Source organism: Leguminivora glycinivorella, chromosome 5 (assembly GCF_023078275.1).
Source record: "Leguminivora glycinivorella isolate SPB_JAAS2020 chromosome 5, LegGlyc_1.1, whole genome shotgun sequence".
Taxonomy (NCBI): Eukaryota; Metazoa; Arthropoda; class Insecta; order Lepidoptera; family Tortricidae; genus Leguminivora; species Leguminivora glycinivorella.
In genome coordinates, this window is record NC_062975.1 from 4,745,674 (window position 1) to 4,773,601 (window position 27,928).

At 42.5% G+C, this 27,928-nt stretch overlaps 1 protein-coding gene across 1 annotated transcript; it reads right to left on the minus strand.

The window, feature by feature from the left end:
• Window positions 1–2,445: 2,445 nt before the first annotated feature.
• LOC125226441 (transcription factor RFX3) lies at window positions 2,446–27,917 on the minus strand. The gene is made up of 18 exons (XM_048130424.1): window positions 27,878–27,917; window positions 25,680–25,768; window positions 25,202–25,303; window positions 24,342–24,432; window positions 22,704–22,772; window positions 18,612–18,693; window positions 16,636–16,850; window positions 14,916–15,093; window positions 14,314–14,386; window positions 13,790–13,968; window positions 10,005–10,140; window positions 9,676–9,780; window positions 9,326–9,517; window positions 8,121–8,231; window positions 7,184–7,249; window positions 6,710–6,819; window positions 5,153–5,282; window positions 2,446–3,071 (listed from the first exon to the last, which is right to left on the minus strand). The coding sequence occupies exons 1-18, from the start codon at window positions 27,915–27,917 to the stop codon at window positions 2,940–2,942; spliced, it is 2,100 nt and encodes a 699-aa protein (XP_047986381.1). The 3' UTR covers window positions 2,446–2,939.
• Window positions 27,918–27,928: the final 11 nt, after the last annotated feature.

Here is a 27,928-nt window from a genome sequence, read left to right on the forward strand (position 1 = left end):
AAACCGATTTTAGCGAATAACGCATTTCATATATATTGGAGACGACTATTTATGCCTAGAGTGTCGTTAATAATGCAGAATTTTTGCCATTTTTAAAAGTTTGTTGTTTTAAAAGTATGTTAGATTAATTACTTTTTCCTCTTACAGCGATTATCCATCAAATTTTTTGGTCTCGTTTCCAATTTGCTTCTAACTACGCAGCAAGTATCGGGACGCATATTTATTTATTTTTACTTTAAATGCACGGACACGTAAATTTCGCTGTAAAAAGTGACAGTTGGTCTGCCTACAGTTTCTTTTTGGCCACGGTGCGCGCTGCGATCGATTCGTGGTTCTCCCACCACCTTGCACCCAGCCAATACATATGTATTTAGAATGTTGGTTTGTAAACTCTATAATTATTTACATATCTATGTTTTCGTTTCGATTAATGTATCCTGTCTGTCATTTATTTTATGGATGTTGAGGTAAAATAAACGTATCTAACGGGCACTTTTTACGAGTCAATTATTTTATCCGTACCCATGAGACAGAATACCGATTTCCTCGTATACTCGTTTATCTATATAATAATTTATTATAACTTAATATTACTACTTATGATCAAATTGCAAATAATCCCGTAGAAGCAATAACCACTAACAAATACAATCCAACCAGCAAACCGTCCTAAATATTAGTTCTCAAATAACATTTAATTAAACTCTTAATGATCAGGACCAATCTATACTTCAACCTCTCAATTAGTAGACAATGTATCATGTAAATAAAAAAAAATCGTTCCTCTAAAACTAGCACAAATGAAATGAACTTTGTATGTATGAGTGACACCTGCAGGGCTAAAATGGACGGCTATCTATTACTTATCACCTTGTCTGTCGCGTTCTAATATGTATGTAAGTGCGAAAGTGATGCATGATATGACAAGTGACGAAAACCCATGATACGGCCACTGTATTTATTCCAGACTGTTGAAAGCCACCACGCTATTGGTTAATGAGATAGACACATTGATGTTTTTATTCACTCATTCGTGCCAGCTCTTGTCAATGGATCTGGTACCAGTAGTGACCTATTTCACAATAGGTACTGACAATTGTCGCCCGACAGTGACACTTTGCCATTCATTGCCTGTTTCAAGGAAACATTGACGCTAAGTAACAATGTTACTTCTCAACCCAGAAATAGGCACAGAATTGTCAAGTGTGTCAATATGGTGAAACAGCCCACAGAAGAAGAAGATAGATAAGCTCAAATTCCTATTCATCTCGCTTCGGTATGAATGACTCTTTCTGGTTGGTTGAAGCTAAAACCTTACAATTCTAACGTAACGGTTAATGACTAAAATAATGAGCAATGGACGCGGAAATTCTTTGGCAATCAAAAAATATATCAAGTCGTGCAAGCTACAAACTACTGTGCTTATATACAAGTATTTCTATATTTACAAATCGGCATGACCTAGGGCAATTTCTGCAAGACTTTATTCAAATATTTGTACAGTTTGGTCAAACATTGGCTCAGACCAATGCGTGTGCTCCAAGCTCCTTTGATTTGAAGCCTTATACATAGAAGTAGTAGTGCTACAGCACTAATGCGTTTTCAAATTTCGAATATATTTAATAACGCTTCTCTATTTCTATTTGTTGACAGTCAATACTATCTATATACACAATTTGATGCCACAAATGTGAAAAAGTTAGAGGTGAAAAAACAGGTCCCAGAAAAACATTTAGTACAATTCCTGAACTTTTAATTTTCTTAAAAAATAGATCTTTAGGCAAGATTATTACAGCATCTACCCTCATTGAAGAGGAGTAAATGACTCATAGTAGTGAAGTACCTACAAGTGAACTAACTCAGTTTTAGTAGATAAGTGATTGAACTTTTCATTTAGGTATATGTAATACACCTATTGTACATAAAACACCAAGTAAGTACTAATATATACAGTTTGTGTTGGACGACTCGAGAGGGCATTCATAGATGTACAGTTTACTTAATAATAACATTCAAGTCTTATTACACCTTACTGTACATTATGTATGATTTTAAAAGAGATCACAATAGCGATTTTTTCTTTTATTTTGATAACAATGAACGCCACGACTACAAGGTTGATACCAGTCTCTAGCGGTAGATCTTGCGATGCCTGCCAGCTTGGCCAGAAATATATGACTATTTGACATGTTGCGGTATTTCTGTACAACTATTTTTTTCATACTATTCTGAACCGGCACTACTTTCATTAGATAGCAGAGCCCTCTTTATAGGTGAAAAACTTAAGAAAGTCACCCGTTGTATGTGTGAGTGACGTGTTCGAATAGAGAACACATATTTAAAATTAGTAACACAAACAAAACAAACGCCTATTCGAACACGTCACTTACACATACAACAGGTGACTTTCTTAAGTTTTTCACCTATACTCACCTATAGGTCACCTGGACGCCTACCTTTAGACGAACTGCTACCTAAGAGTCGCAAAGCCAAGCTGGATTAGTCAGGCTGTGCTGGACAAGCAAACATTTCAACCTTAATGTTTCTAATTTCATGCTGCAGGACAGTAAAAGTTAGTATAAAATGGACAAGGATTTAGAGTATAAAGTAGGAAGAAATTGGGGTGTATTCGATTGGCGGATAAAAAAAATACAGGCCTAATATATATATTATATTATCCAGCTTGGCCTTGCAACTCTTAGGTAGCAGATCGTCTAAAGGTAGGCGTCCAGGTGACACATTCCATCGAATATTGCAGCGGACGAAAATGGCAATCTGCATATCGGTGATGAAAAACGCAATGCGGGCCGCTGGACGCTTAGCTCGTCGTCGTTTTGTCTCGGCCTGACTTCGAGAAGTAGGATCGAATTAGAAAAAACAGTCTTACTGTCCTGAAGCTTGTTTGAAGTTTTATTGGATTTACTGGAGCCAGCGGGCGTTCACTCGGGCTTGCCCTTCTTGCAGGGCAGCGGCTCGTCCTCTTCTTCGTCGTCGTCGCCCCAGTCCCAGTCGCCTTCGCCTTCCTCCTCGTCCTCCCGGGGAGGCTCTTCGGCTACCTCTTCTTCTTCCTCCTGTAATGCATCAAAATTTGTTATACCTGTATTGGATAAGTTAGCTTTGTGATATTAGATAATAGGATAAACATACGTCTTTGAATGCGTCCGTCAAAAAAGTAAATAAAAAAAGAATCGCGATCAATAAAAGCCACGTCTCGCTAGCGACGTAGCGACATCGGAATGTCGCCAGTGTGGCGCTCTGGCTTATCGAGCAGATCGAGCTATGATAATGTACTGCTAACAGTCCCTGTTTCAAGACTAAGAGCGTTTTCACATTATCCGATCCGATATCGGATGTAGGACGGATGTCAATGGCAAAAATCAAAGATGGCGCCTTTAATGTATAGAAACTCGTTCCTACATTCGATATCGCACTAAGGCCGATAGTCCACTATCATCATATGTTTATCATAGAAATATGATCATAGGTCTGTATGCCTCCCTTTTTCTCCAACGTGAAGAAAAAGGGATGGCATGTTGCCTATTATCATATTTCTATGATAAACATATGATAGTGGACTATCGGCCTAAAAGTCGGTAGCACCAAACCATACGGTTCGGTCTGTTACCGAATTTAGCCTTCGCAATTATTTTTGTATGGGAACTTCTGCTGCGAAACGTTGATGTGTCTTAACTGTGGTGCATGCAACTGGTTCTAATTAAGACAGAGCTAAAGAGAAAATTCCAGTAGGTACTCTTCCAGACATACTGGCAGCTAGGTAATGTGATAAATACTAGTTTTTTTTTGTATTGGGTTTACTCTTAGCCACAGACTAGCCAAAGAGGAAGACGTGGCCTGTGGCCTACGATGGAGTGAGCTCGCCCAGTAAATGGCTAAACAGAATAAATATAACCTAAACACAAAATTAAAATTATAAAAAACCCCCGAACGCGACATAGTAGACCGATTTTCATGAAACATGGCTAAGAACACTCCCGACTAACTCAGCTTTCAGACAAAAGAAAACTAAATCTAAATCGGTTCATCCGTTCGGGAGCTACGATGCCACAGACAGACACACACACAGACAAACAGACAGACTTTTTGCTGTGCACACCAAAAAGGGTGTGTACAAGTTTCTAATGGGGTGGCAACGCGCATGTGACACTGTTTGAGTTGCAGGCGTCCATAGATTACGGTGACCGCTTTACATCAGGCGGGCCGTATGCTTGTTTGCCACCGACGTAGTATTAAAAAAAAAAAAGACAAACACGTCAAACTTACGAAGACTTACGTTTTACGAAGGATTGACAAAAGCAGTATCAATTACGTTACCCTGCTACAGTACAGATAGTTACACTACTTTTACAGTTAATTTCCACACTTTGTGTCTGAAATTGGGTTTATAACCTGATAAAATAACGTCTCTGTTAATAATAATAGTGTATCTAAAGTTTTTGTATCTTGTTCAAGTCAGCCTCGCCTACATCTTTTTTGGTTTTGATCTGCGATGTATAATAATGTCATTTCTCTAACTATTCGCTGACTAAAGCTAAACGTCATCACGAAAATCTCTTTAGGCGTTTCTGGCACCGAGATATTCGCGGATCGAAGGCAATTTCGACTGATACATCTGTCAAATCGGTTCAACAACTGATTCACTCATTCTTCTATGCTATGCCAATAGGGCTACCAAAGGCTTGCGCGCCAGCTGACTCGCCACCAGGAGATAATAAACAGGTCTCTATAAAGACCTCGGATATACAAACGGCACAAATAATATAAAAATTTTACCTTCCAATAAAATTGTTATTATTTTGCCTGGTATATCCGAGGTCTGAGTGATGCCTTCCTGGTAGGCTTAATATACCGTCGGCACTTCTCCTCAACAATGAGGGTGGCTGGTGGCGGGTCGGGGCGCGAGGAACCTTATGTTGCAGATGGGGAAAACGGGCCTACCAACATCGCGGCGGTGTGACGCCGGAGCGACTTACAACGAACGATGGCGCCATCTATCGGTCCGATGCGACGTCTACGACGTACTCTCTCTATAAAGACCTCGGATATACAAACGGCACAAATAATACTTTTTCTACGACCATGCACTTACTTTTAAATAGTTTTCTTGAACAAAAAAATATAAGTAAAGCGTTACCGGCGCGCGCTGCATGACGGCGATGGGCGGCGCGCGGTGGTGCTGCGCCACGCGGCGCTCGATCAGGTACGACACGTACTCGTCGTACAGCAGCCGGATCAGGTGGAACGAGCCGAACGACGCCGCCGATCTGTCGACAATGCTTCATTGGTCACTCAAATTTTGGTGGCTTGTGTCGTTTACGAACTATGAACTGTTAGAAATAAAATGCCATCAATAAACGAAATGAACAGAATCTTTCCGCGTGCTCTGTGAAACGGTCTTTGCTCATTTAGTTCAGTATAGGATCGGCGAGCGCGAGCGGTTTGGATCGAGAAGAGTGTGTGACTGCGCCGACCAAGAGCGAGAGCTGCTTAAAAGAGCAACAAAAAAACGTCAAGTTTTCATATTAAACTTCGGTTACTTACAACCTTTCGGTCCGGAATGTTACTATCTGTGGACTATTCGTATAATTTTGACACTATTCAGTCCTAATCGTTCTGATCTTTCCGACCGCAGCGGTCGCTGGTCTGACTGGACTAAATGAGCAATAGACCTAAAAGAGCGAACTAGTTCGTGGGAGCGATTGAACGAGATCGGAGCGCTCCGATCAACGAACGAAACGGCACAAGCCTAATTTCGACGATATGAAGCGGTTTGTGTGCGAACGCAGCAATGCCGCCCATATCTAACGCGTTTTGGAACTGCAATGATACCGTAGAAAAACGCTCGCGTATAACTATACAATTTTTTACCTTAGATTAGTTCGGTGACACTTCCAGAAATTCTGAATTACGCATACTATGTTCGCTAAAATTTCTTGCGAACTAAGTTATATTTTTGCTTAAAATAAAGAAAAATATATAAAAACTGTACTTTTTTAAATATATTAGCATTATCAAGGTCTATTAACTAAATACCATTAAAAAATGAGAAAATTTTTAAATAACGCAATGTTTGAAACGGAAAATACTAGGGGCGGATGTTCGCAAAAATATTTTGCGAGCATAATATGGGTAATTCAGAATTTCTGGAAGTGTCACCGAACTCATCTAAGGTGAAAAATAGTATAGTGACCAAAGCAACAAGCATGTATCTCTAGCTGTGTTGTCCGGCCGACGCTCAAGGGTAACCAAAGTACTCTTCTAGCCGCGCTGCTATTCTATCGTTGCTTGGAAGGAACAATGTATGCATGCAACTGTATACATACCGTAGTGTAAGTTCGCGTATAACTAGCGACGAGTAGAAGGACCAGTCGAGCAACAAGCGTCGCGCTCGAGCCGTGTAGTCTAGCCGCTGCTCATGCTCCGCTAATGCAGCCTTCTAGCCACACGCAGCCCATTGTTCTATCGTTGCCTGGAAGGAACAATGTATGTATGCAACTGTATACATACCGTAGTGTAAGTTCGCGTATAACTAGCGACGAGTAGAACGACCAGTCGAGCAACAAGCGTCGAGCTCGAGCCGTGTAGTCTAGCCGCTGCTCATGCTCCGCTAATGCAGCCTTCTAGCCACACGCAGCCCATTGTTCTATCGTTGCCTGGAAGGAACAATGTATGTATGCAACTGTATACATACCGTAGTGTAAGTTCGCGTATAACTAGCGACGAGTAGAACGACCAGTCGAGCAACAAGCGTCGAGCTCGAGCCGTGTAGTCTAGCCGCTGCTCATGCTCCGCTAATGCAGCCTTCTAGCCACACGCAGCCCATTGTTCTATCGTTGCCTGGAAGGAACAATGTATGTATGCAACTGTATACATACCGTAGTGTAAGTTCCCGTATAACTAGCGACGAGTAGAACGACCTGTCCAGCAACAAGCGTCGAACTCGAGCCGTGTAGTCTAGCCGCCGCTCATGCTCCGCTAATGCAACCTTCTAGCCACACGCAGCCCATTGTTCTATCATTGCCTGGAAGGAACAATGTATGTATGCAACTGTATACATACCGTAGTGTAAGTTCGCGTATAACTAGCGACGAGTAGAACGACCAGTCGAGCAACAAGCGTCGCGCTCGAGCGTGTAATCCGGTCGGCGTTCGTGGGCCGCCAACGCGCCGCGGACGCACCCTTCTAGCCACGCGGCCCACTGCTCCAGGGTTGCGCCGCGCCCTAGGGTGGCCTGGAAAGAAGACTACATCTATTAATATACCCAATCTTAACTACAGTGTGACGCTAGTTACTAAAATGTGCGATGAGTATTTTTGTGAATTTGCTGTGACGTTTAGTACTGCCATAGAAGTGTGTAATTTATGACGTATGTTTCAATCACTTATTAGCAAAGACATATATAACTCCGTATAGACAGATAAAGTCTAAGAAAAAAACGTACCTCAGTACCATACAGAAAAAGGTACGGTGGCCTAGATGGCATTACACCTTTGGGGTACGCTCAGCTAGATGGCGCTAATATTAATATTTGACATTTTAAAACATATCAAGTTTAGAATATGGGCCAAATTGTCAAAACTGAGGTTCAAAAGTTTTAAGTCTGTGTCGAGAGATTGCAGTCTTATGCACTGTGTTACACATTTTACTTTGACAGTAACTCTCTATAATACTCGATCCTCTTTGCTTATTAGTGAATCGTGTACTTTGACCCAACGAAGCAATGGTATCTACATTTGCGGTTTCTCATTCCCTTATATCCTTTGCATGGCGACCGTGACAGGCTAGATTTTAATAAAGTACTAGTCGGTTAAATGAATTGTATCTCATACAAATCACCATAGGAGATTGAAAGAGTGTATTAATGGCTTTGTTGTGGCGCTAAGGAGTTCATAAATGTGACAAATTGTGTTCTTATGTCCGAAAAAAATAAGTACACGGTTATTGCCAGTGGTGTATAGTATAAATCTATATATTCACTCGCAGAAGTTACGATTTTCGCAGAAACCGTGTGCACACGAGTTTCTCGTCTTCTCGTATCATCATGGCGACCGTGACAGGTCAGATTCCACTAGTAATGGCAGGGTAAAGCAATAGCAAGTCACCTTGAAGTCGGCCTCGAGGCGGTGCGCAGTGGCGGCGCTGCCGCACGAGCACGCCCACGCCGCCTGCTCGCGCACCACGCGGAAGTCCACACGGTTCAAATCGGATAACATCTGAAACAAAAGTGATGAATATACATAAGTTATTACGGTCTTTGATCACGGATGGAGAATGAATTAAGTATGTCGCGTCGCCGCCCACTTGTACCTGCCGTATTTGATTAAATCTGATGCTGATTGGCGAGCAAGGCCCGCGTCGCCTGTGCTAGATGGTTAAGCGAGGTGTATCGTCAGTACGCGACTACTAATACTGCCACTAGAGCGCTCCTTACCACTGCCTGCTTTAATTTCAAGGTCACCTTATTCTAACCCCCCAGTACCTGTTGAATCTGATCTAATAAGAGAGCACGGCGCGCGCAGCCTGTGCAAGATGGTTGAGCGAGGTGTATCGTCGCAACGCTGCCGCTTTGCACCGCCGCTGCCGCTGCTTGCACTCAGTCATAACGCTACCGTCTGTATGTTCAAGATCACCTTAGACTACAACCCTCACTACCTGTTGTATTTGGTGCTGGTTAGCGAGCACGGCGCGCGCAGCCTGCGCTAGATGGTTGAGCGAGGTGTATCATTGCAACGCCGCTGCCGCTGGAGCCTGCGCTCGTCTTACATCTGCCTTTTCTATGATCAAGATCACGTGATATTGCTATACCCCCGTACCGTACCTGTTGTATCTGGTGCTGGTTAGCGAGCACGGCGCGCGCAGCCTGCGCTAGATGGTTGAGCGAGGTGTATCATTGCAACGCTGCTGCCGCTGGAGCCTGCGCTCGTCTTACATCTGCCTTTTCTATGATCAAGATCACGTGATATTGCTATACCCCCGTACCGTACCTGTTGTAGCTGGTGCTGGTTAGCGAGCACGGTGCGCGCAGCCTGCGCTAGATGGTTGAGCGAGGTGTATCATTGCAACGCTGCTGCCGCTGGAGCCTGCGCTCGTCTTACATCTGCCTTTTCTATGATCAAGATCACGTGATATTGCTATACCCCCGTACCGTACCTGTTGTATCTGGTGCTGGTTAGCGAGCACGGCGCGCGCAGCCTACGCTAGATGGTTGAGCGAGGTGTATCGTTGCAACGCCGCCGCCGCTGGAGCCTGCACTTGTCTTACATCTGTCTTTTCTATGATCAAGATCACGTGATATAGCCCCCAGTACCTGTTGTATCTGGTGCTGGTTAGCGAGCACGGCGCGCGCAGCCTGTGCAAGGTGGTTGAGCGAGGTGTAGCGCCGCAACGCTGCCGCTAGCGCCGCCGCCGCCGACGCTTGCGCTCGGCTCGCGGCCGCCGGCGCGCAGCCTGACCCCGCCGCTAGCGCAGACTCTAGGCTCTTTGCGAAGTTGCGGATTGCCTATAGAGAAAAGCGGTTTTGAAATGGGTAAATATGGAATACTAACAGGTAAACACTCTTATTAAAACTGATTATATAAATAGACAATTAGAGGTAGACACACTACAGCTCAACCTGACTCTTTTACATATGTAGTAAGAAATGAAGAGAAGCCTGACCTGTGTTAGCTGCGGCGGTATCGGCCGTAAAACATCGGGTAGTAACAACTCCACGGCCCGCTGATAGAGTTCTAAATCGGCTCTTCGCAACCAAGCAGCAACGTCCTGCATAAGATACAATGAAATCTGATTAGTAGGTACTTTAGATACTTTTTTAAGCTTTTTTATCACGACGTCGTCACCGATAAATCTTCGGGAAGACAGTGGAATTTGCGTAATATTATTTTGATTATTTATATCACCGGTAGAGGACGCGGCGAGAGGCCTATAGGCCTAGAGTTGTAACCTACACTACTGGTTAATATGTTGGTGTGTGTTATGTTAGTCACCTTCCTCGCAGCGAGCCGGTACAGCACGCGGCGGCACAGTGCTGCCGGCGGCCTGCGCCAGAAGTTGCGGCGCGAGCGCTCCACGGCCGCTATATCTAGCGCCGCCACGGCTTCGAGGAATTCGACGCCGTGCTCACTGAAAATAACCAAACAACTATAATAGACGTTAAACTTTCGTGAGACATATTCAACTGTTTAAATAAACGGCTGTACTCACAAATCTCACAATATTTGATTGTTACGACACGTTTCGAGTCATTTAGGAGACACGTCATCAGCATACATCGGGGTTTTGGGAGCGGGAATGATTTTCACTAGACCAAAAAGGGTGAAAACGATGAACAACAGACATTACTATATCATTTCTAGGTACATTTGGAGCCAGATACATAGTTTAATCTATATTTCAGTGATTCAAGTTACTATAAACAGAGTTATAAATACACGAATTCATTCCCGCTCCCAAAACCCCGATGTATGGTCATCAGGCATGAGTGCTCGCGGCGGCTAGACTCCGTGAGAGAAGACGGTGGTAGCTCGTGCGCGGCGGCGGCGGGCGATGAACCTGCCACCACGACTCCGAAATACTGCCGGCGTACGAGGCCTTTGTATACTCACCGGTGGTTCCTACAGTGCCATGCTGTGAGTGATGAGGGTGGTATCTGGTGTGCGTTGGCAGGTAACGCCGGGGAGGATTCTATAAAGAGATCTAAGGTGTTGTTGAATCACTTCCTGCAATGCAGTGAGAGACGAAGGTGGTAGCTCGAGCGCGGCAGCTGGTAACACAGGGGAGGAGTCTATTACAGTCACCGGCATAAAGAAGTGATGATTTCTGTACCTTGTCGCTTTTAATCGTTTGACAATTTCGTATGACATTTCAAACAAGACGTTAATTTGACAAGGTACAGAAATCATCAACACTTCTTTTTCGGTGACTGTACAATCGCATTGAAGCTAGGAACATACTACGCGGAGCGTCCGTCGAGCGACCGCAACCTATCAGTATGCACGGTCTTCGGGACGTGGCTTCGGCTGACCAAAACATCCAGCAAGCCAGATTTCGATCGGACGTCCATGCGCTCAAGGCCACGTCCACGACCGTCAACCGATAGTTTGCACGGTTTATATTCATTGTCCAGATCCGCGTCCGCGGTCGCGCGACGACGGACGTCCGCGTAGTATGTTCCTAGCTTGAATCAGCATTGTTCACTTATACACTGGTCAAAAAGAGAAATAAAAAAACAAAGTGTGATGTAAAGCTGCATTTTTGGTATGTTATTTGGGGTCCTTGGGGAAATGTAGGACTATATTTTGCAAGCAAAAAAATGGTGTGCTAACTTCGTAATTTAAAAAAAAATGTAAAAAAATCAGACTTTTTTTGGTTTTTGCCGTTTTATTAAAAAACTATGCATTTTTGGTCAAAAGTTGCTTTTTAATGTTGAAAGTGCATTAAATTCCAAACAGTTTGACATCTTATTTATCAATGTCCGTCAAATATTTTTTGAGATATGAAGCGTCAAAAAAAAAAGAGCATTTTCCCCCTTTCTATGAAAATATTCGTTTTGTTAATATTTTGAGACAGATATCAGCAAAACAACTCAGGCTATTACATAAATTGTAAAATAAAAATGTAGAAAATTTCACTAGCTTTCATTTAAGACCAAAAGAGTGCCAGTTATTTAAAAAAATAGGATTATATCATAAGTCTAGTATAACTGGATCAGAAATAATCGGTGGATGGTAATGGCCAAATGGAATAGTTTACATATATTTACAGGAGGCGTAGCGGAGAACGAATTATTATTATTTGGGGGCTGTTCAAGTATTACTCAGACACATATTTGCGTATATCAAATCAACATTTATTTAGTAGTTAAGTTAAGTTTACGGTCAGAAAGACCTCAGGATCGCCGCTTGGCGGAAAAAATATTTACGAGTAGAAAACCCTCATTAATTGAATCAGATTGTTCCGAAATTGTTCTTATACGGACTGGTTTTTAAAGCATATCACTGAGAGTCAATAACATCGATGCAATCTCACGAGCGTTGTCGTGGACGTGCCCGAATCATAGTATTCTCCGTTTAACGAAATATCAGTACATACATAGTATGTGTTGTATTGCACGCGCAGGTCTCTCACCGCCGCGCAGGTGTAGTCGGACCATAACTCGACGGTATACACGCTTGTACAAAAACTGAGGAACAGCTGTCTTTTTACGCTGTCATTACATTTGGCGAATCTTCTAGCCAACATGTTTGCCCTTACTGCGGTGGCTCGCCTCTGCCTTTCTATGTCCTCCTGGTCTTTTAAACTGGACAACAAGATGTGGCCAAGATATTTGACTTCGTGTACTCTCCGCAATTGATCTCCATCAAGCAAAAGAGGTGGTACATGTGTGGGCATATGTGCTGCCTCCATGAGCTTAAATTCAGACTTGTCCGGATTGTATCTCATGTTATGCTGGCTGGCGTATCTCTCGCATTCTGCAAGTAACTTACGCATAGCTCCCACAGATGGTGCTAGTAGGACCATATCGTCTGCATATGCAATGTGATTTATCATTTGCCCATTGATGGAGCAGCCAACCTCGGTACTGGTCAAAGCCTGCGACAGGCCATCCATGTACACGCTGAAGAGAGCCGGAGACATACTGCCTCCTTGTCTCACGCCACAGTTTAGCCCGCTGGCTGTGGACAGAGTTGACTTCCATCTTACTACGTTCTTCTGCTGGGAATACCACTTCTCCAGTATCTTAATAATTGGCGTGGGCGTTTTCCGTTCCCGTAGTTTATTCCACAGCAATTGATGGTCAAATACAACTCAAGTGGACTTTCTATCACTACAGGAGTTGTGCCATCAAGATGCAGAACCAGGACCCTCAAAAAGGAAAAAGTAAAATGTAACTAATTCTGTTTTATTTTTCTAATTTACTAAACTTCAAAATTTTACTGTATTTTATTTCTTCATTAGTAATAGTCAAATCGATGCAAAGTTAGCTTAGACAATTTTTTCAGATAAACGGATATCAAAGAAAGTAAGATCGAATAGATAGCACTTTCAACCTAAAACTTTTAGCGTAAACTATTTTACCTTAACCAATCTACCAGACTCATGGCTTCTCTATTTATAGATTTTTTTTTGTTTACCAAAGTAACTATTCGTCTTACTGACCTTTATTTGCACTAAAATTAAAGCAAAATAAATTTTATACAATGTTATATTGCAATATATATCATATCATGAAGTATTTTGCAGATATTATAGAATCATCGATGCAGATATTTGTCTAAAAATATTGGCAAAACGCTACATTTTATAAATACGTCAAAAATTAACCTTTTTTGACGCTTCATATCTCAAAAACTATTTGACGGACATTGATAAAAAAGATGTCAAACTGTTTGAAATTTAATGCGCTTTCAACATTACAAAGCAACTTTTGACAAAAAAAGCATAGTTTTTTAATAAAAAAATAGAAACCAAAAAAAGCCCGATTTTTTTACTTTTTTTTTTAAATTACGAAGTTAGCACACTTTTTTTTTGCTTGCAAAATATAGTCTTACATTTCCCCAAGGACTCCAAATAACATACCAAAAATCCAGCTTTACATCACACTTTGTTTTTTTAGCCGATTTTCATGTAAGATTTGACCGGTGTATTACCGGTAGGGTAACAGATCGTGCGCGGCGGCGGGTAATGCTGGCGGCGCGGGCGATGAACCCGTTACTACGGTGCCGAGGTGGCGCTGCATGATACCTTGATAATGAATATCTGGTTCACTCACCGGTGGTGTTCCTGCAGTGCCGTGAGAGACGAGGGCGGCAGCTCATGCGCGGCGGCGGGCGGCAGGGCCGGCGGCGCGGGCGGCGAGCCGGCGACCACGGCGCCGAGGTACTGGCGGTGCGCGAGGCCGGGGACGCCGCCCGCGGGGGCCGTGGCCTCCGCCTCGCGGTCGCGGGACTCCTGAACGTAAAAAACAGACTTGAACACCAGTTTATTTAACAGTATAAAATTCTTTTTTTTTAATACTACGTCGGTGGCAAACAAGCATATGGCCCGCCTGATGTAAAGCGGTCACCATAACCTATGGACGCCTGCAACTCAAACAGTGTCACATGCGCGTTGCCACCCCGTTAGAAACTTGTACATTCCCTTTTGCTGTGTTAAGTACACAGCAAAAAGCAGTGTACGAGTTCTAAGGAGGGTTCGGGTTGCCGACGACTCAAAGGACGATAGACGGAACGAGTTAGTTCCGTAAGTCCTCCCGTCATCAGCACACCGCACCCTCCTGTGACTATAATATCTAACCTGCATATCTTGGACATCAGCCTTGTCGTCGTTGGGGTCGGGCGGCGGCGAAGCCGGAACACTGGCTTTCGCCCTGAAACAAAAACATATTTAACTAGTTTTAGACCTTATTATATTATGATACATACTTATTAATTTTGCTTCTAGTACCTAACCGCCATGTACGAAAACCGACGAACATGGAACGGATGAGTTTGCCAAAGGAAACCATTCACCGGATCCGATCAATAGACAACCGACATTATTGTAACGAAATACTGATAAGAGTTTTAAGTAAGGCACTGCAGTTGCCACACTAATCACCTGATGCCATAGTACTCGTTTGAAGACCGACGAATGTAGAACGAATAAGTTTGCTGAAGGAAACCGCGTTAACCGACCCAGTGAATAGACAACCGATCTTATTGTAATAAGGTACACTGTTGCAGTTGTAATCACCTGATGCCATAGCAGTGGTACTTGGAGTTGCCCCTAGTGCCGAGCCGCCTGGTCCGAAGTCAAACGAACACGGAACGGATGAGTTTTCCGAAGGAGCGTTTATCAGGTCCAATCGATGAACTATCGATCTTATTGTCACAATTAAACACTATTATTCAAATCACCTGATGCCATAGTAGTGATACTTGGAGTTGCCCCTAGTGCCGAGCCGCCTGGTCCGAAGTCCGACGAACACGGACCGGATGAGTTTGCCGAAGGATGCCGCGTTCACCGGGTCCAGTCGGTGCGCGGAACAGTGTCTGAGGTAGTGCGCGTACAGAGTTGACCGGGGCAGAGATACGCCTGCACACAATAACATGTTTTAGGGTTAAACGGTGTAAAAGGAGAGGCAGCAGTAAAACCACAGTCAAGTCTCAAATATTTTTCGAGACATACATTCTAAGAACAAAAAAATATCACACAAATTTGTCCATGGTAATCTTACAATGTAAGAGTGTGATGAGGTTACGGATGGATGGATGATACGGAACCATACACGGGACCACACCATATCAGAACTCAGTCAGTTCATTACAGTGGATTACTTACCTACCATCAGCAGTCTCATAGTTATCAAGCAGCCACTGTACGGTGGCGGGCGGCATGCGCGGCTGCGGCGGTGTAGCCGGAGCGGGCGCGGGTGATGTAGGCTCATCAGTACCCGCCACGCTGTTTGAGAACTAATTGTCACTCCACGACTCAGTACACACTTACCATCAGCAGTCTCATACTTATCAAGGAGCCACTGCACAGTGGCGGGCGGCATGCGCGGCTGCGGCGGTGTAGCCGGAGCGGGCGCGGGTGATGTAGGCTCATCAGTACCCGCCACGCTGTTTGAGAACTAATTGTCACTCCATGACTCAGTACACACTTACCATCGGCAGTCTCGTAGTTATCAAGCAGCCACTGCACGGTGGCGGGCGGCATGCGCGGCGGGCGGTGTAGCTGGAGCGGGCGCGGGTGATGTAGGCTCATCAGTACCCGCCACGCTGTTTGAGAACTAATTGTCACTCCACGACTCAGTACACACTTACCATCAGCAGTCTCATACTTATCAAGGAGCCACTGCACAGTGGCGGGCGGCATGCGCGGCTGCGGCGGTGTAGCCGGAGCGGGCGCGGGTGATGTAGGCTCATCAGTACCCGCCACGCTGTTTGAGAACTAATTGTCACTCCATGACTCAGTACACACTTACCATCGGCAGTCTCGTAGTTATCAAGCAGCCACTGCACGGTGGCGGGCGGCATGCGCGGCTGCGGCGGTGTAGTTGGAGCGGGCGCGGGTGATGTAGGCTCATCAGTACCCGCCACGCTGTTTGAGAACTAATTGTCACTCCATGACTCAGTACACACTTACCATCGGCAGTCTCGTAGTTATCAAGCAGCCACTGCACGGTGGCGGGCGGCATGCGCGGCTGCGGCGGTGTAGCTGGAGCGGGCGCGGGTGATGTAGGCTCATCAGTACCCGCCACGCTGTTTGAGAACTAATTGTCACTCCACGACTCAGTACACACTTACCATCAGCAGTCTCATACTTATCAAGGAGCCACTGCACAGTGGCGGGCGGCATGCGCGGCTGCGGCGGTGTAGCCGGAGCGGGCGCGGGTGACGTGGCTTCATCAGTGCCCGCGACCACGCTGTATGAGGAATGGTAATCACTCCACGACTCTGTACGCACTCACCATCGGCAGTCTCGTAGTTATCAAGCAGCCACTGCACGGTGGCGGGCGGCATACGCGGCTGCGGCGGTGTAGCCGAAGCGGGCGCGGGCGATGTAGCCTCATCAGTTCCTGCCACCACGCTGTATGAGGAATGGTAGTCACTCCACGACTCTGTACGCACTCACCATCGGCAGTCTCGTAGTTATCAAGCAGCCACTGCACGGTGGCGGGCGGCATACGCGGCTGCGGCGGTGTAGCCGAAGCGGGCGCGGGCGATGTAGCCTCATCAGTTCCTGCCACCACGCTGTATGAGAATTCGTCGGCGCTCCATGATTCCGTCGGTTGCTCGGTCGCGTTGACTGTTGCGACACCGTACACGGGGTAGGAGCGTAGGGTTTCCCTAGTACAATAAGATGATTAAAGACTGTCAAGCAATTTCCGTCGCTAGAAAAGACGACTTGAAGAAATATAAACGGGATCGTAATTATATCTTCCCATAAAAAATTTCAACCTCGCGCCTTTTTCTAGTGACAAAACTGTTACTATGTGTGTTAGTGGATCACTTAAGAGCTGAAAGTCACGAGACATTCTGCTACTCCCTAAACAAGTAGATAGTAATTTTTGGGCTCTGAAATCTGTAAGCTTTCCAAGACTTGCGTGTTGGATAACGTTAAATACAAAAATAACATTGTAACGTGAACTGTGTAGAATAAAGGTAGGAATCCGCATAAAATAAAAACTTCGAGCAACAGTTATGAACTTTGATGCGTTTGTATGTTTTCGGCGATCGTAATAAACCCACGCCACGCCTCGACAAGCTAAGTGTGAGGCCTGAGTGCACGCTTATAATGCAGGGTTCGAAAATATCCGATATTTATAATAAATATCAAAATATCCGATATTTATGATATATTAAAACCGAAATAAATTACACATATGAAAGAAAAAGTGACCAAGTCCTCTGGTGCCTGAGGCTGGAAACGAACCAGCGTACTTTCCAATCGCGGGAAATGCCTCTTAATCCGCTCGGCCACCCAGGTCACAGCTGTCGAGGTCGAAATTATCTCTCATATGAGTAATCTATACAAGGACTCGTAGCGCCCTCTGTCCACCCCTAGGGCAAAACGGCAGCCTCAGGCACCAGAGGACTTGGTCACTTTTTCTTTCATATGTGTAATTTATTTCGGTTTTAATTTATATACATAGTAGTGTGACTACTTTAAGACAGCACAAGTTGAAATATTTTCAATAGATTATAATTTAACTTGTGTTCATTAGAATTTATGATATATATATCGGATATATATCAACTTTGATATATATCCATTTTGTATGAAAGGCATTATTATTATTTTGTTGCATTATTTATTAATACAAATTTTGATAAGGAAAAGTCTACTAAAAACATAACATTTAGTAGAAAAACAGTAACAAACACAAAAAAAACTATATTTTTAACAATGTTACATTTTTTGAAACCATTTTTTATTGCAATATTTATAAACAAATGATAAATATCGGATATTTATATCCATTGATATATATCGTCGAAACCCGCTGGATATATATCCGATATATATCGGATATATATCTTGATATATATCCATTGATATATATCCTCGAACCCTGTTATAATGGTTGTGCAGCGGGCGGGGCGTGTGGCGAGCATTGCAAACAATTGAAGCTCATACAAGTGTCCTTATATAGTTTAACATAAAACACTCATCTAAAATAAAAGACTCCTTCAACAAAGAACGCCGCCGGTGAATCCGCTGTCTTATTGATTACTCTTAAAGCTCGGCCACACGTGCGCGTTTTGATAGCGTAGGCGGAGCGGTAGCGGAGCGTTAGCGGAGCGCAACGATAGCGGTGCGCCGGACAAACGCTGGCGTTGCGCCCAGCGGACGCCGGCGGGAACTAACGAGCGCGGATTGCGAGCGGAACGCCAGCGCTACGCTATCAAAACGCTTTACGTGTGGCGGAGGCTTTAGTGCGTTTCACATTATCCGATCCGATATCAGATGTAGGACCGATATCCCATACATTTAAGCTGCCATCCTTGATTTTTGCTTTTAAAATCCTTCCGACATCCGATATCGGATCGGATAATGTGAAAACGCACTTCCGCTGATTCTAATAGATATGTATACTATATACTTACATATGCGTCTCATGACCCTGCGTGTAGATCTCCTGCGGCTCCACGTATTGCACATGATAGTTGACCCCATTACTGCCCTCGCCTGTTAAAATAACACCTAATTAATACACAAGTACTTCTCGTTTCATTCAGGAAGACGCCTTCTTTATCATAGTATTAAATGTTAGATTTGACCATTCTACGCGTCATCGTGAGTGAAACGATCTATATTATATTTCTATTTCTTAAATCTGTCTAAGCAACGCCCAGGAAATTATAAAGCCCGCCCACTGCGAGGGGGATTTCATGCCGTCCTTTTCTACGTTCTTAAACTTTTACAAGAATAAAAGGGATAGCAGGAGCTTCTCGGTGTCTCGCCAAGGACAGTATTAATTTGTAAGTCGCAGAAGCGTAGAGAGATTCAAGTTAAAGCATTGGTTTATGAAAGCGAAATATTATTGTTACGTTTTAGATAATTTAGATAATCAATATGAGCCTACTGTTAACTGCAATTAAACATCTTGTTGCAAATAGATAAGATTAAAAATTGGCTAGAAAAGTTAGTACAACCACCCGACAGAAATTAATGTTGGTTACTTTTATTCGAAAAGAAATCAATTAGTAATTTTGTTAAATATTACTGTACATAACTGTTAGATACCTTCGTACTCTAATTTGTACTCGTATTTAATTATAATAACCAATAATAAGGTTAATGGTTAATGACAGGTTCACTTTTATTGTCAATACGCTGTGATGCGTCAGAACCGCACTTTCATATAATAAATATTATTTTGTTAGAAATCAGAAAGAGCATCTGATTCTATAAAGAATTTTTAATTTGATCATTTGAGAATGATTAAGCAACACTTGAATTCCTAAACGGGCCACTGGTTCGGCCCTCAGCTACGTGTTGAACTCTTACCGAAAACTAGCCTGACCTTGAAATTTAAATATATGGACAAATTTTCAAAAGCGAAATTCTAAAATGGAATCTTTATTGCATTAAATAAAACATAAAAAGTAAGAACTAATAGCGCAGAACTGAATTCAAATACATTTTTGGCTACTCTGTGAGTCTGTTCAACTATCTCTGAGAACTACATTTTTGAAACGAAAATTCTAAAATGGAACCGTACCGGTGACCGTTGCAAATTACTTGACTGATTGAGACCGCTGTCCGTAAATACGAAGAACTTTTTCAAAGCGAATCATAAAACTGGATACCCTTAGCTACGCAGTTTACTCTGTTTAACTCTCTTACCGAAAACTAGCCCTTCAAATGTAAACCGATAAATTTTCAAAAGCGAATTTCGAAAATGTAACCGCAACAGCGACCTTCCAAAATTACCCAAAAATCGTTAAGATGAAGCATTTAAAACAGAATCATGAAACTCTAATTCACCGACACAACAATGATGCCACCGACCTTAGCTTCGCATCTTTTTATCAGGAAACTATTAACCTATCCAAGAAGTCCCAGTGTAGTTACAAATTGAATTCGAGTTTGAACTCTTATAGAAATAAAAGTAAGTTCTAAATTCAAAATCTAAAAAATTGACCCGAGACTACTATCTTGAAAATGGCTATAACCTTGAAAATGTAAACCTACAAATTTTCAAAAGCGAATTTCGAAAATGGAACCGAACCGGCGACCGTTCCAAATTACACTGAAACCGTAAACCACAGTCCAGGGTGGCACTCACAGGGGTAGTACGAGCGGTAGCGCACCTCCATGCCGCGAGAGGTCTCCCAGGCAACTCGACTCGACTCGGACTTCTCAGTAGAATATCCGATAAACCGTCCCTCTCTTGCGGGTTGTCTCGTTCGCACGTGCGACGTGAGGCTGAGGTGGTGCCTCACCCCACCTGTGTTGGTACATTGTTGTGAAGCCCCTCCTGGTAGGATGCTGTGCTACAGGTTGATGATGGCGAAATAACATCTCAAGGTTTAATTTCAGACTTGATGTCATAACGCCAGAAAAGTTTTTTTTTTCGATATACGAATTTCAGTGAAATATATAAGTACGTGTATATATTTTTCAGTAATATTTATAAGTTTTTACGCTTAAAAGAGTATTTAAACTCTCAAATTGGTGAAACACACAAAAACGTATAAGATATAGTGCCTTCAATTATGAATAACTAATTACATAGGTAATAAAGAAGTGCCAAAAACACTAGTTTTTAACGTAAATCATCAATGATACATCGTAACGTAGCGTGTGCGCAACATATGTAATTTAAACACATTTAGTCGTTTCCAAAAGACCTTGTTAACTGAAATTCTAGTTTGGTGACATTTTAAAAAGCCGGCATTTCAGAAAGAATTCTATCGAAGGTAACATTTTAGACGTTATTAGCATATCAAAGAATTAAAATTTTATTTCAAAAGTGATACGACAAAATAATGATTAATATTCATACTCAAGTAATAATTAATATCTCAAAACAAACACACTCTATAACAGGAATATCACGAAATAAAATACGACATCAAATGTTCAATAAGCGTCCGCACAAATTGAGACGGCACGCGTCATATCAAAGGTAACCAGCAGGTGTATCGCATGACAACAGGATGGACCCCCTTGCTAAACGCATTCACGATTTGCACCCAGGTAGATAATCTGAAGGGGCATCGACAATTATCTACCATTACTATTTTTTTTAATACACCCCTATTAATTCTCATCGGGCGAGTATAAACTTTATGCGCGACAGTTAGAGTAGATTTTATTTTTAATTGTTTATTTTTAATAAGGTATCTGTTTGACGGGTAAGGATAATCAGATTTGAGACTGTTTGGTGCATCAAAGGTTTCCTGAGAAATTAAATGTGCACTGGATTATTTATTATGTTTGGACATTATTGTGGCAAGATGATCTTCATGAGCTTATAGTAAGCTCAATTCAGGAAAATATAAACATGAAATTGAAATGATTCCCTAATATTTAATACCGCATGTACACTATGGTTCTCCTCCTGCAACCAATAGGATGCTATGCTGGTCTAATTTTTAATCGTATGTTTCGTCTTATTTACTGCCCATTATTTTTGGTTAAATCGGCGGCTCGATAATGGAAGTTTAGGAAATGATGCAAGAATTATGAGGTAAACTGACCAATCCTAATAAAGCCTACGAAATAGTTTAACCCCTGATGGTTAGACGCGAGTATTTTGTAATGCATGTAATGACCCCTAAGTTGCTTGTGCCAGTTTTTGGCATTAGATTACCAAAGGCGAACCCTGATTTAAGCTGCAAACAAGAAAGCGATAAAGGGGCCCACCGACCATCAGTATATTTTACACACTATCTACCTACAACTAAATTCCCACGGAAACAAAGATAACTCAAATTGTTACCTACGCCACTCTCCTTTTTTGACCTCTCATAAACACCGATTGCATAAAATCGTCCGGGAACTGATAGTCAGCCGTAGGCCCCTTAAGACGTAAAAGAATCTTTGATAGATGATTCTGGTTAGGTATGAAACGAAATGATTAAAGCATGCATTCCAAAAGAATATCGTGCCGGTTGTACAAATTCATCGAGAGACATAACAGACTAAGGCCTGAAATAGACGGCGTGCGAACTCGGATGCGATTTTAGTTATATTGCGGGTTGTTGAGGTTACATACAATTTTGCACAGCCATCAAATACCGCAATGTAATAAAACTCGTATGCAAGTTCTCGTACCGTCTAAATGGGCCTTAAGAACAGGTGTACAATAACTGCTTCCATTGACTTCGACCTCATACCAAGAACAAGACAAGTGAATAAAAATATCCATGTATTTAATTATCGGGGGAGGAGGATTGGGGGGAGGCCTTTGCCCAGCAGTGGAACACTACAACAGGCTAATTAAAAAAAAAAATATTTATACCCTCAAGTAATAAAATGGTGGCTCTGACTGTATAACGATACAGGTGTCACTCATACCAAGTTTCAATAATTCTATTCGTTCCAGCTATAGTGATTGATTTTGCACTCGTCTTTGGACACTTCGCGTGGAATGTATATATCCGGCATTATTCTTAAAAGAATCACATAATAAAAAAAGCCATCACATAAGCACATGCAACCATAACCTTTAACATAATAACACTTGCTTTCTTGGTCACTGTGGATCTCGGCCTTGACGGGCAATGGGTGGATCTCGTGCTGCCATTCGTCCTGCACTGTGCCGTGGACACGCACAAAATAAAAATAAATGGTGCAAATAAACAAAAAAAAACTTCAATATTACAGTAAACCAATCTTAAAGTGAACATTGCAGTTATCTAGAATATTTATTATGAGCACAATAGAAGAAGAAAATTGAAGGTGCAGGCATTGCGTTCGCGCGGCAATCGGTCAACTTAGATGATCGGCCGAGGCAACAGGCTCCCTCAACAGGCACGTCTATCTTGTTAACTTGAAAGTACCCTTATAATTTTACGCCATTTTGCCGTTCAGTTTAAGATCAGTCTTAACTCAACATGCTGACAAGTTTTAAAAAATAAATATGGGTTAAAATACCCATTTCAATTGGCATGCAAACTAAATACACAATACGTAATATCTTCTATAGCCTGACAAGATTTTATTTGACCCTGAAAGAGTGTCGCTACAAACCGCTTTCATATGGCAATAATGTGCCGACGTCATACGTATTGGGGACAGCGTGTACTGGTTACCCGTTAATATTTGTAGAAAATTAAAACATGGTTTTAGAGAATCAAAATTTAAAAAGCAAGGTTTTAAGACTCGCTACTTCTTTCCGCACAGCCTAAAATCCATGAATCTTGTGCCTTAATCGAAGTCATCGATGTTTATTTTCTTTTTTCGTGGGACCTTGTTCTGTACTGGTGGCAGTTATGGAACGGCCTCCTTATTTCTATATATATTTTTCACGGCAGAGCTACAGACACCTTAAATTAGAACGAAAAATATATTAGGCTAAACGCGAAACCAACAAATTAATACAGGAGAACCGCACTATAAACTGTCAGTCCCGGACTTGTCAATAACCAATTTCAGAACATTGGTATCGAAATGCTGTCGAATCCTTCATCCTTTTTTGTTGTAAGTAATTTATCACGTTTAGTATAATTATTTTCACTTTTAATCATATTATTTTGGACAAAATTGCGATGAAACCGTTAGAAAATTTAAAATATTTGCTTCATGTTTACATCACTGACATTCGATGACTTTCGACAACGGGTGTCAAATAGTAATCCTTGCCAGTAAAAGAAATTAGTTCAGCTGAAAATCCGCAACGCGGCGAGGGTCAAATAAAAACTTGTCAGGCTATAATTATAATGAAACTAGCTTTCGCCCGCGGCTACGCTCACGTTAAGTTCGAAAATTGCGGAATGCTCCATACAAGCTTTCATCTGCGCAAGAAAGATGCTCGCAAAGAACACTAAATAGGCTACTTGCCTCCTAGTCAAATCAGCTTCTTTTTAAGAATTGTCAAAACGAATTTGAACGACTTGCCAATATGGGATTTATATGAAATTGAATTGAGTGACGTCACGGTCAACTCAGTTACTTTATATATTTCCACCTGACTTATTAAATATAAATTGGATTTAAAAATGACTTCTGTCCATGCTTTTCTTATAATTATCTGATGCTTTATTTCGTGCATGGTATAAAATATTTTATTTTAACTTTAGTCAAGTTCCCTATTGTAAGATTTGTAAATGAAAACACAGCTTAATACCGTCCACACAAAGTTTTCTATAGGACGAAGTGCTTACTTGCTACAGTAATGTATGTGTGCTGGGCCTCCGTCGTAGGGCTCGAGTGGCCGGAGCTGTCACCGTTGACTTCCACCACCGTGCTTGACACCTGCAGACGAGAGATAACAGATGTTTGTATTGTGTTCCAATTATCTAGCATATATCCACGTGGAAAAGGTATCGCTGCTTGTCGAAATTCGTTGTATATTAACCAGTTGTATATACTACCTTACCTTTTGCAGGCTGTTGGAGGTGTTAGGGCATTAGATGAACTTTTATGCATCCAGAGTCGCTTGCGCTAAGACCGCAAGATAGTTATCTAGTCTTACGGATTTAGGAACGCACAAGCTTCGGGCAGTCTTGAAACAATATTTTCTTGGGAAACGAACGGAATTCAGAGTAGTCTTTTTTATATGACCAACCCATTATATGGCCTGCTGCAGACTGATTATTGTTAGAAATCTCCGGTGGTAAGCACCTAACCACCGATGGGTCAGGCGTCGCTTATGGTGGCAGCATACGATCCTTACCGATGTAAGATCCTTGATCCTTACACACGCCACTGGCAGACTTGTATTATAAAAAAAACTACTTAAAAATTATCTGTACCTATCTATGGCCGCATGCCGTCAAGTGCCTGAAAACGTCCCTGCTCATGCGCGCACGTTTGCTCAAATTTGCTCGGCAGGATGGCGCGTCCTTCGGTCAGCTGTTCAAAATAGTTCGTGCGTGCGGCGTGTGGGCCCGGCTAATAAGACTATGCTGCGCCGACCCGAAGTGACTGGGATAAGAGTAGGCGAATGTTGATCGATATTGAATTGGAAGAAAGAATTGTTGGTAAGAGAATGTAGGACTGCCTTCGTAATGTACTAACTAACCTGTTGTATGGCCTGCTGCAGGCTGATGGTGTTGGAGATCTCCGGTATGACGATGAGCTCCCGCACGGCGCTCGGCGACGCGCCGCCGCCCGCGCCCGCTCCCTACAACATCACATTACTAATAAGGCAGCGATACGGTAAACGGAAATAGGTATCTTACGCTGTAAATTACCTGCGCAGGCTGGGCGAGCCGCGCCGCCATGACTGGCGAGGCGGGCGGCGACGACTCTACTAGCACCTCGTCGCCACAGCACTCAAAGTCTGGAACGTTCCACACACTATTCTGAGCTGTATGAGTATGAATGTATCTTACGCTGTAAATTACCTGCGCAGGCTGGGCGAGCCGCGCCGCCATGACCGGCGAGGCGGGCGGCGACGACTCCACTAGCACCTCGTCGCCACAGCACTCAAAGTCTGGAACGTTCCACACACTATTCTGGGCTGTATGAGTATGAATGTATCTTACGCTGTAAATTACCTGCGCAGGCTGGGCGAGCCGCGCCGCCATGACCGGCGAGGCGGGCGGCGACGACTCCACTAGCACCTCGTCGCCACAGCACTCAAAGTCTGGAACATTCCACTTTTCCAATTTTTTAGTGCGAAAAACACGCGCTGCTTTCGGGTCTGTTACTTGGTCGATACTGATCGGGCACGGCGAGCGCCCGCGCTTATATCAGTGCAAATACTAGGAAGGCTGGCGACCGCGAGTCGTCTTGTAATAGATGTCTATAGGGGTTGGTCTGTGTTGTTGATCCACTTCTAGCTCATTTTATACTGGGCACTCCATAGCTTGACTATGCTTTATGAAATGCCCAGTATAAAATGAGCTAGAACCGTATCAATTAAAGTCCGTGACCGTTCATGTCAGTAGGTAATTCAAATGATGGTTGTTTTATTCCATGGTAGAACTAAATGGTCAAAGACACACTGCATTAAACTTTTAGTTTGAAAACGACTCAAAAATCAAACCACTGTGGCATTAGGCATATTACAGATGGAAATACACCAGATGTCACCAGGGTGCAGCTAATCAGTATTTACCAGACCATAGCCACGATCTACCCGTACGGCAGAGACCGTAGAGAACAGTGGCACACGCAACGTTACGCATGAAAGGATCAAGGTAGGTATACACGTGCGCGCAATCGCGCGAAGTGTGCATCCGGCTTAAACCCTACAAGCTACCCTAATTAACATAGATAGAACTGACGGACGCGCCCCAGGTGGCGTGGCGGCGGCGGGGCGCGCGCCGCGCCGCTTGGTGGCGCGCCTTACGTCCTTCCTATACAAAATGCTGAGGAAGAAGACAACAGTTTACAGAAGGCCAAACGAATCATACCCATTGTAATAATCAAAAATATAACTACCTATGGTCAAAGTTGTTAATTTCATCTCATGAATTTGTTTTATTAAATCACCTTACTGTTAGCTCGTAGTATATTGCTACAAGCTACGGTTCAGGAGCTCAGGGTGCTAGGCATGGGGTGGGAGGAGGTCACCCAAACTGCCCAAGACCGGAGTAAATGGAGAAATATGATTCGAGCCCTACACCCCAGCAGAGGGTAACAGGATGCAAAGAAGAAGATATTGCTACAAACTTCAAGCATTGCTACACTTCAAAAAGATTGTTTAAACCAATGACAAAAGGAAAGTACATTCATTAAATAATATTGAAAGACTTGTACTAGGCTAAAATAGATCTATTTTATTCTAGACTAGAATGTTACATAATTCTTTAAGTAAAAACCAAATAATCAATAAATTGTAATAGACAACATACTCATTAAAAAGACCCAATTAATCATCATAATGACCATCCAAATGTGGTGTTCTTAAAACTGATGAGTAGAGTAAAAACTGTAATAACAATAGTGCAGCTTAACTTAATGCCCCCTCATACAATTAGTGCAAGAGCATCACCCCTTCTGTAAGCTACCTGTATTGAGATTAGATATCAATATTGGGGAACAGGTACCTATTACAACACCTGATTACTTTTGATATTGTGAATATTGTGATTACTATTTATTATTTGCATTATTTTGTTAATTTTTTAATTTATTTTTAAGGATCACAATTTAGATCTTTATAGTTTGACATGAATGTAATTACTGATTTGTCTTGTAATCTTATCTTGTAAAGGAAACACATATAGTCTAATATGAAACCAGAATAATTATAATTTATACATAATTATGGTTACTAGAATCCATTGCTTGTATGTCTGAGGTTCATCTTCTGAGAAACAGAGCAAATTATGTAATAAAAATATAAAAGTAAAAATTAAAAATTAATGGCAAAATATATAAATCCAAACCAACCAAAAAAACGTATTTAAATTAGAACTACATATTTAACTACTGAAATTTAAAAAATAAAAAAAGAATATTAAGAATTGCTATTTCATACTCTATTACTAATTTTGAAAGTGCTATTAAGTATACTAAAAAACAATTATAATAAAAATGTTCAAAAGTAACTATTATATTATGTAAATTAATAGTGAAATAAAAGTAAAGCAAGCAGTCATGTTTGCAAAACAATTGCATAACACCATCCCGGTGATGGAGATGTTATTGATCTGGCGGGACGGGTGGAGGATTGGCGGAGTGTTACCAGGCAACACCTCTCCTTCCCGTCTTCGGGCCTCTCAACATAATATCACAAAACACTCACTCTCCAGGTAAAACACATTCTCAAAGCCCATCTCGGACATTTTATAAAATA

Excerpts from the sequence above, each read along its gene's own strand:
- LOC125226441 (XM_048130424.1), bottom strand. The coding sequence starts at position 27,917 with ATGTCCGAGATGGGCTTTGAGAATGTGTTTTACCTGGAGA. Across the intron at positions 6,820-7,183 it reads TAGAAGGGTGCGTCCGCGGC|GCTGCATTAGCGGAGCATGA; the intron begins GCGTTGGCGGCC and ends TGTGGCTAGAAG. Across the intron at positions 3,072-5,152 it reads CCGTCATGCAGCGCGCGCCG|GAGGAAGAAGAAGAGGTAGC; the intron begins GTAACGCTTTAC and ends GATGCATTACAG.